The 15714-nt window shown below is 42.7% G+C and overlaps 1 protein-coding gene across 1 annotated transcript in view; it reads right to left on the bottom strand.

Moving 5' to 3' along the window:
• Positions 1–6024: 6024 nt before the first annotated feature.
• The window catches only part of LOC122565542 (procathepsin L-like), a 20596-nt gene continuing 10906 nt past the window's right edge, over positions 6025–15714 (bottom strand). Inside the window, exons 4-7 of the mRNA XM_043721597.1 lie at positions 14997–15230; positions 14668–14896; positions 9300–9405; positions 6025–6855 (exon numbers count right to left, since the gene is read on the bottom strand). Of these exons, the coding sequence (XP_043577532.1) occupies positions 6756–6855; positions 9300–9405; positions 14668–14896; positions 14997–15230 (669 nt within the window). The 3' untranslated portion in view covers positions 6025–6755. The remainder of the gene's footprint in view (positions 6856–9299; positions 9406–14667; positions 14897–14996; positions 15231–15714) is intronic.

Below are 15714 nucleotides of genomic sequence, written 5' to 3'. Positions count from 1 at the left end.
ACCCGGGAATCCTCCTGGATGCACAAGTTGATCCGGTCAGGCTGCAGACTGACGTTGCCTACAAGAGTAAGTTCAGACAAGGAAGATTACACAATTTGGTGTAATTATTAGTTGGTAACTGTAATGTAGAGTGTCTGCTGTTTACTGGAAAAGCAAATAATTTGGGGAGAAGAGTCCAATGGAACTATTGAGAGAGATAAGAGGTGAATTTTATGGCTCTTAATTGTTAGACGAACAGACTTTGAAAACCATAGGCTCAATGCTGTGCCTAGCATCAGCCTCTACCACAAAGTGGTATATGATTTCACAGATCCAGATGTGGATGACTGTTGCAACATTGTTTTCTCTTGCAGTCAGTAAGAAACAACCCTTAAAGCAAAACAAGCTGAAAGCTCTCTCTCTCAATAAATTACTTTGAAAAGTTTAAACATCAGGCTTGCTAACTGCTGCCCATTGAAATAACTCCACAGAGGCCAGTATCCCATCAACATGTCATTCTTTATTTAATATGTGAAAAGTTCTTGGCACTGATCCAGCTCCCTCAGAGTCAGCTCTGAGTGAACAGAACCTCTGATACACCTGTTATTTCTGTCAGCCAGGGCTCCCTAATTGGGCCAGATTAATAGCCCCAATCAGGGAATCCCATTCTATGAGGTCCATATGCCGGCCCTCATTACAATCAGTACAGTTTCAAGCTCTTTTCCAGGACTTGATATTTATAATTGATGATTTTTGGACTATGCCTGTCAGAAAGAGACATCATTGCAAATTTGCTTTCGTCATTGAAGGTCAGAGTTACACCTGATTTGATTGGCACGGGGATAGAAAAGACATTGTTAAACTTGAAAGGGGCTAAGAAAAGGTTTACAAGGATGTTGCCAGGGTTGGAGGGTATGAGCTGTAGGGAGAGGCTGAATAGACTGGGGCTGTTTTCCCTGGAGCGTCGGAGGCTGAAGGGTGACCTTATAGAAGTTTATAAAATCAGTAGGGGCATGGATAGGGTGAATAGCCAAGTTCTTTTTCCCGGGTGGGGGAGTCCAAACTACAGGGTATAGGTTTAAGGTGAGAGGGGAAATATTTAAAAGGAAACTAAGGGGCAACCTTTTCATACAGAGGGTGGTGCGTGTATGGAATGAGCTGCGAGAGAAAGTAGTGGAGGCTGATACAATTACAACATTTAAAAGGCACCTGGACTGGTATATGAATAGGAAGGATTTAGAGGGATATGGGCCAAATGCTGTCAATTAGACTAGATTTACTTGGAATATCCACCCTGTCTATACCCTTCATGATTTTGAAAACCTCAATCAGGACACCCCAATCTCCTTTTTTCTAATGAAAATAAACCTAACCTACTCAACCTCTCTTCATAGCTAGCACCTTCCATACCAGGCAACATCCTCATAAACCTTCTCTGCACCCTCTCCAAAGCATCCACATCTTTTTGATAATGTGGTAACCAGAACTGTACACAGTATTCTAAATGCAGCCGAACCAACGTCGTGTACAATTTTAACATGACCGACCAGCCCTTATAATCAATACCCTGTCCGATGAAGGCAAGCATACTATATGCCTTCTTGACCACTCTATCTACCTGTGCAGCAACCTTCAGGGTACAATGGACCTGAACTCCCAGATCTCTCTGTTCATCAACTTTTCCCAAGGGTCTTCCATTTACTGTATAATTCACTCTAGGGTGTTCCCTGTGGTCACCTTCCTCCAAAATAGGTATGCCATTTTCGATATGTTGGGGGAGATGGCTCATCAGGGCAGGGCAGCAGATGCCAAGATCATGGCACCATGGCGGGCACTGCTGTTCAGAAGGGTGGGAAAAAGACTCTTAGGGCCATAGTCATAGGGGATTCTATTCTGAGGGGAGTAGATAGGTGGTTCTGTGGCCGAACACGAGACTCCCGGATAGTATGTTGCCTCCCAGGTGCTCGGGTCAGGGATGTCACTGATCGGCTGCAGAGCATTCTAAAAGAGGAGGGCAAACAGCCAGTTGTCTTGGTGCATACAGGCACCAACAATATAAGTAACAAATGAGATGAGGTCCTGAAAGCAGAATTCAGGGAGCTCGGAGAGAAGTTAAAGAGGAGAACCTCAAAGGAGAGAAGTTAAAGAGGAGAATCTCGGGATTACCTCCAGTGCCATGGGCTAGCCAGCTTAGAAATGCTGGCCAGAGTAGACTACTTCTTGTAATTAAGAAATTAAACTCAAATGTATATCTGGTGCAGCTTGAAAGGGCAATTATAAATGCTTGGAAGTAGAGCTTGCTATAGTGAACCAGTAAATTAGGTTAAAGAAGATATCGTTTGACAGACGATTTAAGGGGATATTTCAGAACGCAGTTTTCTTGAAATTAAGTAACAAAGAATAAATTTGCACTGAAATAGTGGGCACATCATAAGCAAAGTAACCCAAAGATTCAAAATTGGACGAGGGACTAAAATGTAAATGCCACTTTTCGCTGTGTAGTTGTTTGAATCATAGCGGAAACACATTTCATTTCATATTTTGTGGTTTCTGGTTCATCAGAATATATTTTGCCAGTCAGCATTGTGTTGTTGTGGGTCTTGGCATTGCATTGAATTCAGTTCAGGCTTACCTCATTAATTTAATCACATCCATATGGTTTAGTGTGTGGCCTGGTTACAGTACTTGACTTTGTAGTGTCTACATCCACAAGCAGGAGCTAGCTGTGGCCCCTAAGAGTGAATGTTGCTCTCACTTACACCTCAACACACTTTGGCCTGGGCTTTCATTCGCTCTGTAATTTCCACCCGTTATCCCTCATTCATTTTTGAACAGATTTGTTTTTGACATTTCTTAAACAGCTCTGTCTCAAATTTTCATGTAGTTGTTGATTTGAACTACTTCAGCATAGTCATCACTGAATCTATGTTTGACACAATTTCATGGTTCATTTAGCATCAAAACAGCAACAAAATTAAGCATTTGATCTGAAGTGATGAAACTTTGCTTACTGGGTTGACAAGCTACGCAGTGAAATGTTGCAATGTAAGCTAGATTACCCGTCAATTGATTTTTGTGGTGATGCTTGTTGAGGTTTATGGAGAAAGTGAGGTCTGCAGATGCTGGAGATCAAAGTTGAAACTTTATTGCTGGAACAGCGCAGCAGGTCAGGCAGCATCCAGGGAACAGGAGATTCGACGTTTCGGGCACAGGCCCTTCTTCAGAAGAAGGGCCTGTGCCCGAAACGTCGAATCTCCTGTTCCCTGGATGCTGCCTGACCTGCTGCGCTGTTCCAGCAATAAAGTTCAAACTTGTTGAGGTTTATCCCATGATGGAGGACTCTGTGCTCTTCAAGCTGTTCTCTGGAACACACTCTGAAACAAACATTGACTGCACCTGGAGGACCATCAATTGAGTGAACAACACCCTGTGATGTGCCTGAAATGTGTTTGTCTTTCAGTGTAAAGAATTGACTTCGACCAAGTGTTGTAGACTAGCACATTCCAAGATCCAGGCCTTTGTGCTGAGAGGTACATATAAGCTTAAGCCAGCTGCCACAGATCCTCTCTTTGCCTCAAGATGAGTGTCCTGCATGAGTAGGAAATGCTTTAGGTGTCTGCAGCTGCAGGGAATCTCAGATTCCAATGTTTGGCTTTCTCTATATGCAAAGACTGTGCAGAATCGCTTTAGTACCTGGATATGTACATAAAGACAATTCTTTTAATGAATACAGTATACTTTTGCAATAAAAGAAAAAAATTCAGTAGACCCCCCCCAACCCCCACAGGAGATATGTTCCACGACTACAGCAGAAGTCCAAAACCACGGATAGGAGTGAACCCATTCATTTCAATGGGAAATGTACCTTCCCAGAAGCCTCCTGGTCCCTGACTCTAGAACGTTCCCTTTAATATGCTCGGGCTATGGTAAACTGCATTAAATTGAATTGTACACCTCAGAACCGTGCTCCAGTAAGACCAGTACTTTCATTTCCAAATATTGCTGGGTTTTTTTGCAGGTATTTCAGGCCAGTATGGACCGATCCCTGGGCTGGGGAGGGTCTTGCTCCAGGCTGATTGGGGCCAGTCCCAGACAAGTGGAGATAAAATGCAAGAGACTCCATTGGCCCAGCTCAGAAACGATGGGAACTGAGCCCATGTGATGCAGAGCCATGTCGGAGTGGGCCTTGAGCAGCAATGTTTTCACACAGAGAATGTTTCGTGTGTGGAATGAACTGCCAGAGGAAGTGGTAGATGCAGGTGCAGTTACAACCTTTAAAAGACATTTGGATAGGTGCATGAATAGGAAGGGTTTAGAGGGATATGGGTCAAATGCAGACAAATGGGCTAAACGCAGGTAAATGCACGTAGTTTGGCTTGGGAAACCTGACAAGTTGGGCTGAAGGATCAATTCCAATACTGTAAAACTCTATGACCTTTAAGATAGGAAAATACACTGGGACTCTTCAAAGGAGCATAATCAGAAAAATAAGATACATGTCCACAGAAAAGAATATTCAGGATGTGTAACGAATAACTTGGTCAAAAATGTACATATTGAAGGAGCCTAATAAGGAGAAAGAAGAGATTTGCAAAGACAGTTCCACAGCTATTCAGGTGAAGACACACCACCAATGGCTGGGAATGAAGGATGGTGTGGAGTTGGAAGAAAGCATTGCTGCTGAACAGTTGTAATGTTCTAGAAAGTTGCAGAGGTAATCTTATTAGAGAAAGAGAAAATAAACCAAAGATGGATTTGTCTGTGCAAAAGAAAAAATAAAGTTTAAAGTTAAGTGAATTCTGAGCTAAAGTAAGTCATCAACACAGAGTGATAAGTGAATGAAATCTGATTCAAGCTGGGAAAGGAACAGCAGAGTTTTGGATGAGTTCAGGGTTATGGAGGGTATAATGTGGGAAGTCAGTCAGAAATGCACTGAAATAAATGATTCTGCAAACACTAAAAGCCGAGTAAAGTGTTTCAGCAGCAGAAACCATAGTAAGAGACAATATATGTTATGACAAATCATTCCATCATTTTTGGTAAAAGAAACGATATTGGTATAGAGAAAGCAAAATCAGTCAAAAGGTCATTAAAGGACATGGAGGTCCCAAGTACTTGAGACAGTGGCCAAAGGACCAGCAAGGAATTGGTGGAGAGGGAACAGGTGACAGACAATAAGTTTCCACCTTCCGAATTGTGTCTGAAGTAGAATTAAAAATTGGACAAGCAGCCCTACAGTGCAGGAGTTGTACGATTTGATGGTGAAGTCATGTTTTTGGATGGTGCTATCAACCATCACCCGCTGAGAAAACAGCAGCAAAACGGGCTGAGAAGTGGCAGATGGAGTTTAATTCAGAAAAGCAAATCTTAATAGGACTTACACACTTAATGTTAGCTGAAGGGAGTGTTAGCTGAACAAAGAGACCTTGGAGTGCAGGTTCATAGCTCCTTCAAAGTGTCGTCGCAGGTAGCTAGGATAGTGAAGAAGGCATTTGGTATGCTTTCCTTTATTGGTCAGAGTATTGAGTAAAGAGGTTGGGAGGTCATGTTGCAGCTGCACAGGACATTGGTTAGGCCACTGTTGGAAGATTGCATGCAATTCTGGTCTCCTTCCTATCGGAAAGATGTTGTGAAACTTTATAGGGTTCAGAAAAGATTTACAAAGATGTTGCCAAGGTTGGAGGATTTGAGCTAGAGGGAGAGGCTGAACAGGCTGGGGCTGTTTTCCCTGGAACGTCAGAGGCTGAGGAGTGACCTTGTAGAGGTTTATAAAATTATGAGGGGCATGGATAGGGTAAATAGGCAAAGTCTTTTCTCTGGGGTCAGGGAGTCCAGAATTAGAGGGCATAGGTTTAGGGTGAAAGGGGAAAGATATAAAAGAGACCTACGGGGCAACATTTTCACGCAGAGGATGATACGTGTATAGAATGAGCTGCCAGGGGAAGTGGTGGAGGCTGGTACAATTGCAACATTTAAGAGGCATTTAGATGGGTATATGAATAGGAAGGGTTTGGAGGGATATGGGCCGGGTGCTGGCAGGTGGGACTAGATTGGGTTGGGATATCTGGTCGGCACGGACAGTTGGACCGAGGGGTCTGTTTCCATGCTGTACATCTCATTGACTCTAAGACTACACCAGAGGACAGTGCCTCCGAGTGCAGTCACTGCAGCCGAGACTGCCTCACCCGCCGGGGCAATTACACCCACAACAGACGCTGCTCTACCAACAAAGATTGAAGCAAGACTTCCCAGGCACAGTCCCATGGTCTCGCAAGACAAAAGGATGCCCAATACATCAAACATCAAAATAGATCCTTGGGAGTGTGTGGGTCAACCATTGAATGAGGTTCTCTGATATATTACAGGATGTAATGCAATTGGAAACACAGTAAGAGACACAGAATCACTGCTGGCACATTTTACTACATAGATCAGTGCTGCTTATACATACAGACGTTTGTCTCCACACGTTACACAACATAATAGTTTAAGACATCATAGTATTACAATAAACAGGCGATTTGCAATAATGTGAACCTTTGTGTTGTTATTGAAGCAGGTATGGTTATCATTTCATTGATGCCATAAAGTAAGCTTTCATTTGTCTTAATTATAGCATTTTTTTGAATAACCTGTAACTAACTCTGCTTAAATGCAATGACAAAGATAAATGATGATGTATGGTTAACAATGATCCATAAAATCAGAGCTCCAGGCAGATGCAGTCTGATTATTGCTGTTGGAGTTTTATCCAGTTACAACTGATACTTGAACCTTCAAACCTCGGGGTAAACTGCATTGGAAGCAATTCCACAGTTGTTATCCATGTCCTTAGCCATGTGAACATATCCTCTGTTGCCCCAACTTGCTCCCCAGCTGAAGCAAATAAAATAAGCTTGCATTACAGTCCTGGTGAGTCATGCCTTTCGAAATCAAGCGAGAAAAGTGACAATTCAAAGCAAACTTATAATTTATATTTTAGGAGACTAAGAGATAGAGATCTCTTGAATGGCTTATGGGTTCAGGAATGACCATTTAATTCTGAGACTGCTGCACCTTTTCATTACATCATGGCTGACTTTTGTAACAACCCCATTTACCTGTTCTGTATTCCTTGAAAGCTTTAGCTGAAAACAACCTGTTAATCTCAGTCTGAAAAACTTCAATGTCCCAGCATCTGAGCTTTGAGGGAAAGAGTTCTATATCACTATGTGAAAATGCATTGCCTCACTATGCTCCTGAATGGCTCAGTTTTACTTTTTTTATTAGATTCCCTACAGTGCAGAAACAGGCCCTTTGGCCCAACCAGTCCACACCCACCCTCCAAACAGTCACCCATCTCCCTCACACACCTAGCATAGCCAATTCACCTAACCTGCACATCTTTGGACTGTGGGAGGAAACCAGAGCACCCAGAGGAAAATGTTTTGCTGGAAAAGCGCAGCAGGTCAGGCAGCATCCAGGGAACAGGAGAATCGACGTTTCGGGCATAAGCCCTTCTTCAGGAATTATGCCCGAAACATCGATACTCCTGTTCCCTGGATGCTGCCTGACCTGCTGCACTTTTCCAGCAACACATTTTCAGCTCTGATCTCCAGCATCTGCAGACCTCACTTTCTCCACCCAGAGGAAACCCACACAGACACGAGGAGAACCTACAAACTCCATACAGACAGTTGCCCAAGGCTGGAATCAAACCTGGGACCATAGTGCTGTGAGGCAGCAGTGCTAATCACTGAGCCACTGTGCTGTCTTGCAATTCTGCCTTATTTGAATTCCCCTATAAGAGGAGTATCTGTGTGAATGTAGCTTGTAAATGGTTGTTAAGTAGATTTCAACTGGGACACCCCTCGAATGATTAAATTTCAGGAGAAATAGATCAAGATTTTGGCCCCTGTCCTCACAATTTATTTCAGGCTTTTAATTCCATTTGACCGCTTCAAGCTATGGGACATTTCCTCCAGCCCAGTTAAACTCTTGAAGGGAGCCTGAATAAATCTTGCACACAATTCCTTGCTCTTGGGTCAGGTTGTGGACCATGGCATCACTGTACCCCTGGTCTCACTGCAAGTCAGCCTCTCAATTCATGTCTCATAACCTCCTTCCATTCACCATCTGCTCTAGAGACTTTAACTCTTGCATCAGATCATACTTTAAGCACTTCTTTTCCCTGTGCATCAAATTCCTAGATATATTCTCTCTGTCTCTGACTTATCAGGTAACAGTTCCTTCACATTGACCATGTGCTTTAAAAACCACCTTTTATTTATACAGAGTTTTGATGAGTCACTTACTTCAGGCAAGCAATTTCAGGCATTTACTATCTATGCTACTTAACTATCTGATCTGCCTGTATTGCTCGCAAGACAAAGCTTTTCACTGTGCCTCAGTAAATGTGACAATAAATTCAATTCAAATTCAGGTGATTGACAGATAACTGCCACCACAGTGGCCTTTTTAAATAATCTATTTTAACTTAACTCCTATCCATTTTAGGTCTAAATCTAACTTATGCTCTCAAAATGAACTTGAAAAAAATTTACCAGTTGAATTTCCACTTTGAACCAAATTCCCAGATGTACTCTCTCAGCCTTTGCCTAGACATAGCTGTGAGTTCAGGAGACATCATCTTCCTTAGTGGGAGTGCTTGTAGTCCCAGCAGTCATAGCTACAATCTTATGGTGCTGCTGTGATAACAGAAAGGCCGGTCAATCTGATTGGCCAGCAATCTTGCTGTTGGGACATTCTCTCCCTGAGGGGTGAAAGCTCCACTTTTGAGTAATTAATGCTTCCATTGGATTAGAAGCATCAGGAAACAGTCAGCTTTAAAGTCATGTCAATGCTGAATGAGTTTTAGCTCTGACAGGGCGATCATCTGCTCCCCACAAAAGCAATCCAAGTGGTTCAGACCAATGATCTTTCATCAGATATGGGAAACATGCGTTCCCATTTATTAAAGATCTTTTCTTTAGTTCATTTTTTATCTTACCGTCCCCTTTTTTACCTGCTTAAAACCTTTGGCTCCTTCTAATTTCTCTCAGTTCTGAAGAAAGTTCCAGAACATTAACTTTGCTTCCCTCTTTACAGATGCTGCCAGACCTGATAAGTATTTCTAGTTTTATTACCAATTACAGAGTGACTTCTTTGAAGCATTAACATCTGGTCAACAAATTTCAATCAATGTGGACAAAAAGAGTTAAGCCTACTACATTGTGACGGCAGGTTTTGACTCTGTAGCCTTAATTATAAAGAAAATTAAACTCCAAGGCAGCATTAAGATGTCTTTAACACCTTGCTCCCACATCCACTCTGTGATGTACCTGTTTTTAACAATCCAAAATGGTTTCTGATTTTCAGTTCCATATCCAACGACCAAAATCCCATGATCCAATTTGGTTGTACTGCAGCGAGGTTCATAAAATATTCCTGTCAGAAAATAAATATTTATGATTGTTACTGCAGAATTTCTAAATGTTCCACAATAATAAAAGCTGGAATTTTGTGTGTGAAATATCAAAAACTCATGAAGGTGAAATTCTAACTTGCAGGATCAGAGTTGGAGTGAATTCCTATATTGATCTCTGTACATGGATAACCTGAACAATTTTTTAACATTATGCATTCACATGATGTGAGTATCACTGGGTCGGCCAGCATTTATTACCCATTCTTAACTCTCAGAGGCAGTTAAGAGTCAAGTGCATCACTATGGGTCTGGAATCACATGTAGGACAGACCAGATGAGGATGGCAGATTTTCTTCCCTAAAGGACATTAGTGTCTCAAATGGGCTTTCCCTGGCAATTAGCAATGGCTTCATGGTCAGCATTAGACTCTTATTTACAAATTATTATTGAATTCAAATTCCACAACCTGCCATGGTGGGATTTGAATCCATGGTATCCAGAATATTATCTGAATTAGCATTCCACTGATAATACCACTAGGCCATTGCCTCCCTGATAGTCATCAAAGCTACTCTCACCTTCCTAAGGTTGTGCTGATTGGGAGGAAAGACTGTGGAAGTAATGAGTTTCTTAAGCACATGCCCTAATATAGTTACAGTCAGCTTAAATGTGGGTATGGGTGTTTCCAGTAAAACTGTCCATCTCAACCCTAGATAGATGCAGCCAATCCAATATCAAAAGGTACAACTGAGCACAGAGGTGCAGTCCTAATTTCTATTGAAGAGATTCCTCAGTGATGAAACTTATATTCTTTTACCTTTTGCTTCAACCCCATGTGACTTAGATTAGATTAGATTACTTACAGGGTGGAAACAGGCCCTTCGGCCCAACAAGTCCACACTGACCCGCCGAACCCGGGTCTCTGGCGCTGTGAGGCAGCAGTGCTAACCACTGTGTCACCGTGCCGCCCAAATGTCCCCTTTAGAAAAGCAGACTATCATTTCAGTACCATTCCTCTCTGCAGGTTAAAGTTCATGTAGTGCCACACCATGGGAGGTCCAAAATATTGGAAGTGGCCCAGTGCAATGGATTGTGGGTAGGCCTCTGTAGATATGACAGAGTGCTGTTTAGTTTCACCCTAATGTATTTCTACTCCTTCCACATGTCAGTGGAAGTTTTAGACTTTGCTCTTGGTAGATGATGCAATCAGACAGATTATGACGTTTAGATATCTGGAGTTCTGTCACAGCAGATTTCAGACTTATAGTTTTGGCTGATGCAGGGTCTGCCAATTTTCAAGTATGACCATAAGAAGTAAGACCAAAAGTAGGCCTTTCAGTCCATTGAATCTGCTCCACCATTCAATGATATTATGGCTGATCTAATAATCCTCAACTCCTCTTTCCTGGGTTTACCCCATAACCCTTCATTCCCCTTGCTGACTGAAACTCTGTCCATCTCAGTCTTGAATATACTTAATGACACAGCTTTAAGAACCCTCTGCAGTAAAGCCTTGCACAAATTCACTACCCTCTGAGAGAAGAGGTTCGTCCTCATCTCTGTCTAGAATGTGTGCCCTCTTATTCTGAGATACTCCCTGTGGTCTTCGACTCTCCCACAAGGGGGCAACAACCTCTCTGTATTGAGTCAACAATCACACACCAGGTTATAGTCCAATAGGTTTATTTGGAAGCACTAGCTTTCAGAGCGCTGCTCCTTCATCAGGTGGTTGTGATGAAGGAACAGAGCTCCGAAAGCTCGTGCTTCCAATTATATCTATTGGACTATAACCTGGTGTTGTGTGATTTTTAGCATAATGCATTAAAGGTGTGAAGTTAAAGTCTGTCTGTGTCCCAAATGTTAGGTCAGACTATTTCTAAGGTAAAAACAATGACTGCAGATGCTGGAAACCAGATTCTGGATTAGTGGTGCTGGAAGAGCACAGCAGTTCAGGCAGCATCCGAGGAGCAGTAAAATCGACGTTTCGGGCAAAAGCCCTTCATCAGGAATACAGGCAGAGAGCCTGAAGCGTGGAAAGATAAGTGAGAGGAGGGTGGGGGTGGGGAGAATAAACTGGGTTTAACAGAATGTTACATGGAGTTATGCAGTTTTTGAGCAAAATAAAATGTAATTCTGCAAGTACAAATTCACCCTACAAACATATATGTGTGTGTGTGTATGCAGGGGAGACCAAGTGAGTGTGTCCATGTGGATGTGTGGGTGGAAGTGTCTGCTTTTTGAAATATTCTTTCATGTGTTGGAGAACAGATTCATAGCTCCTTGAAAGTGGAGTTGCAAGAAGATAGGATGGTGAAGAAGGCATTTGGTATGCTTGCCTTTATTGGTCAGTGAATTGAGTGTAGGAGTTAGGAGGTCATGTCGTGGCTGTACAGGACATTGGTTAGGCCACTTTTGGAATTTTGTGTGCAGTTCTAGTCTCCCTCCTATCAGAAGGATGTCGTGAAACTTGAAAGGGTTCAGAAAAGAGTTACAAGGATGTTGCCAGGGTTGGAGGATTTGAGTTATCGGGCGAGGCTGAACAGGCTTGGGCTGTTTTCCCTGGAGCATCGGAGGCTGAGGGGTGACCTTATAGAGGTTTATAAAATCATGAATAGCGGGGATATAGAGGGGGAAATAGAGAAGGCCTTTTCCCTGGGGTGAGGGAGTCCAGAAGTAGAGGGCATAGGTCCAGGGCAAGAGGGGAAAGATAAAAAAGGGACTTCGGGGGCAACCTTTTCACGCAGAGGGTGGTATGTGAATGGAATGAGCTGCCAGAGGAAGTGATGGAGATTGGTACAATTACACAATTTAAAAGGCATCTGGATGGGTATATGAATAGGAAGTGTTTAGAGGGATATGGGCCAAGTGCTGGCAAATGGAATAGATTGGGTTGGGATATCTGGTCGGCATGGACAAGTTGGACCCAAGGGTCGGTTTCTGTGCTGTATATCTCCTTGACTCTATGACCTGGGTTTCACTGGCTGGATTGGCATTTATCACCCATCCTGGGTTGTCCTCGATAGAGGGGAATGGTGAGCTGCCTCCTTGAACCACTACAGTCCATCTGGTGGAGATAGATCCACAATGCAATTGGAACAGGAATTCCAAGATTTTAACCCAGTAACACTGAACAATGATATTCATGTCACTGATGGCTTGAAGGTGAGGAGGGAAGTTAATTTGAAGGTAGTGGTGCTCTCATATATCTGCTGCCTGTCTTCTTCTAGATAGTTGTATCTATGTATTTGCAAGTTGCTGAAGAGGCTTGGTGAATTTCTGTCATACATCTTGTTGATGGCACATGCAGTTGCCAATGTCAGTGGTGGAGGGAGTGGATGCTTGTGAATGTGGTGCCAATCAAATAGGCTGCTTTGTCCTGGATAGTGTTGGAGCTGCACCCATCCAGGCAACTGGGGAGTAATCCATTGCATTTCCTGACTTGTCAGGAAAAGCCTTTGGAGAACCAGGTGGTGCATTAACTAGCCTCTGATTTGCAACTATAGCCATTGTACTTATATGATTGTATGAGGATTGGTCAGCTCTGTTAGCTGGGCAGTTGGTTTGGTAGACAGATTGGGTTCAATGCACATATAGCTGAGCTTACCACGAAGGACTTTTCTCAACCTTTCTCTTTTCTCAACCTTGCCCCTCCCATGAAAAATGGTGACCATTAGTTTAAACCACCACCAGTTGTCTCTCTCCAATGAAAGAGTGAGATCTTTTCCTTTTCTTATGTGGATAATCTAGTTCAGTTTCTGGCCAGTACTTTAATAGTGGAAGATTCAGTAATGGCAATGCCATTGAATGTCAAGGGGAGAGTGTTAGATCTTCTCTTATTTGAGATAGTCATTGTTTCTGCTTCCCTCACTTCCACAGAGGTGTTCAGCACATTTTGCAATAACTATACTGAGTACATTTTATTTGGTATAACAACAGGAGCCCCGATACGCATCCCACTTACAAAGTCATTTATGTTTTTGTGGAGTAAGGTGAAAGAACAATGGAGAAATATTGTTACTTCCAGGGAGCCTTATTCCACACATGAGTTATCACAGCTAGCAATGACCGAGCTGAACTTAAAACAGGTGCTGAGTCAGCAATGAAGCTTGTGATGAAGGTATGGCTTAGGAGGTTATTTTGTCCTGGTTTCTTTCAAGAGAGAGATTGCACAAGAGGCACTGAGCTGGCTAGTGAACACCACTTCATTAAACAGGGGGTTAGGAGACCTTGATATTTATTGAACTGTCTGAATGGGTGTGGCCAGCTCTCTCAGATCAGGGTCTCTGGGTTTTGGTCTTTCAGTAGCATCAAAAGCTGTTGGATTCGACAGAGTTGGAAGCATCAGTAAATGTCTCCTGGCTGCTACTCTCTGGATTTTTTTTCCTCCTGGATTGGAGAACCGCATGTGAGAATCTGTGTCTGAAGTTTCCATTTTGCCAAGGGGTGTGTTTATGGGATGCTACTACATAGAAACAGTTAATTAATAATTGTCACTGTACCTATTATTCAGTTAAGTTTTCCGTTAGAGTTAAGTTATTCGAAGTTCTTCTTTGTTTTGTTTATATTTTAATTATAGTGATTAAGTAAACTATGCTTTCCTTCATGTGTCAAAAAGTGTGGTGCAGGAAAGGCACAGCCGGCCAGGCAGTATCCGAGGAGCAGGAGAGTCGATGTTTCGAGCATATGGTCTTCATCAGAAAGTAATCTTCATTTCTGAGGCAGAGTTTATGCTCGAAACGTCAACTCTCCTGCCCCTCAGATGCTTCCTGAGCGCCTGTGCTTTTCCAGCACCACACTTTTTGACTCTGATCTCTAGCATCTGCAATCCTCACTTTTCCCACTGTTTTCCTTCAGGTGGAGCAGTTTGTCCAACTGCATTACATCTAGAACACAGCGCTTCACATTTGCCTTTAAAAAAAGAAAAACGAAAGTCATGGCCGCCTTCTTAAAATATTTTGAGGGGGTCTGGTCTGGTCCATAACAAACTGAACTGCCTGCTGCATGCCAGCAACAGACATATACCACTGAGCTGCTTCATAACAGTGTGTGCTGTCAGAACCTCCTTTGTCATTTTCTCCCAGAAATCCCACTGTGCGCTCTCTGGAGACTGCTAGAAAGGGGCAGGTCCTGGCAGATTCCAGAATTATTAAGACAAAATCTGAGAACCCTTGGATGGCCCTTGGACCTGACATTTCGTGACACATGAATCATGCTTCCCTGCTGCTTTACTCTCGAAAACAGGCATGAGCCCATTTAACATAGCGAGAAAATTTGCTTCTTACCTGATTTGTACAACATGAATGATCTATGTTCTGCATCTATACCAGCTGATATTGGTCCAACTGTAGCCACTGCTGCAGCTAAATCCACTTCTGAACCAGATGGAATCCGCTGCGCACCTTTGCAAGTAGCAACAATATCACTCTGGTTGAATGTACAATTGCCATCCTGAAACCAAAAGCAAGTCAAAGAAAACTGAGATCCAAATGATTTCCAGGAATTTCCTGACAACTGTTACCATAACTTGTTGGAAATGTAGATTTCTGGAGAAATTTGAGGCAGCATTCTTTCTATTCAAACTGTCTGACAACTGCCAAACAGTGACATTTCAGAGCAGAGTTACCTTCGCAGTATATGGATAAGACTGCTCAGAAGTGATGCCTTTTTCTTTTATAAATAGGAATCCTGCCAGGACAGATCCACCATTACAGCCTGCGTTTCCCACAGCTCTGCTACAATCCATCAGATACTGTTCACTCAGGGAAATGAGTTTTCCTGTTTTATTAAAGACTTGACCTTCAAGTACTCCAGTAGCGCTGAAAGCCCAGCACGAACCACACTGCCCCTAACAAAGAAATAAAAGTCTCAGTGAGTGGGGAAATAGTTTAGGACATCTTCTTAATTTGGAGGAAGCTTCATGAGGAAGCTCATTGTTCAGGACTCAAATCAAGGATAAAAAGTTGAGACAGAAGCAGAAATATAAAAGACGGAAAGGAGGATAGAGCAGATGAATGCATGGCTGAGGAGCTGGTGTGTGGGAGAAGGATTCACATTTTTGGATCATTGGAATCTCTTTTTGGATAGAAGTGACCTGTACAAGAAGGACGGATTGCACCTAAATTGGAAGGGGACTAATATACTGGCAGGGAAATTTGCAAGAACTGCTTGGGAGGATTTAAACTAGTAAGGTGGTGGGGATGGGACCCAGGGAGATAGTGAGGAAAGAGATCAATCAGTGACTGGTACAGTTGAGAACAGAAGTGAGTCAAACAATCAGGGCAGGCAAGGACAAGGTAGGACTAATAAATTAAACTGCATTTATTTCAATG

Source organism: Chiloscyllium plagiosum, chromosome 31, assembly GCF_004010195.1.
Source record: "Chiloscyllium plagiosum isolate BGI_BamShark_2017 chromosome 31, ASM401019v2, whole genome shotgun sequence".
In the NCBI taxonomy this organism is placed as follows: domain Eukaryota; kingdom Metazoa; phylum Chordata; class Chondrichthyes; order Orectolobiformes; family Hemiscylliidae; genus Chiloscyllium; species Chiloscyllium plagiosum.
The sequence above is the reverse complement of the archived record's forward strand: the minus strand, read 5'-3'. Positions and strand labels throughout refer to the sequence as shown.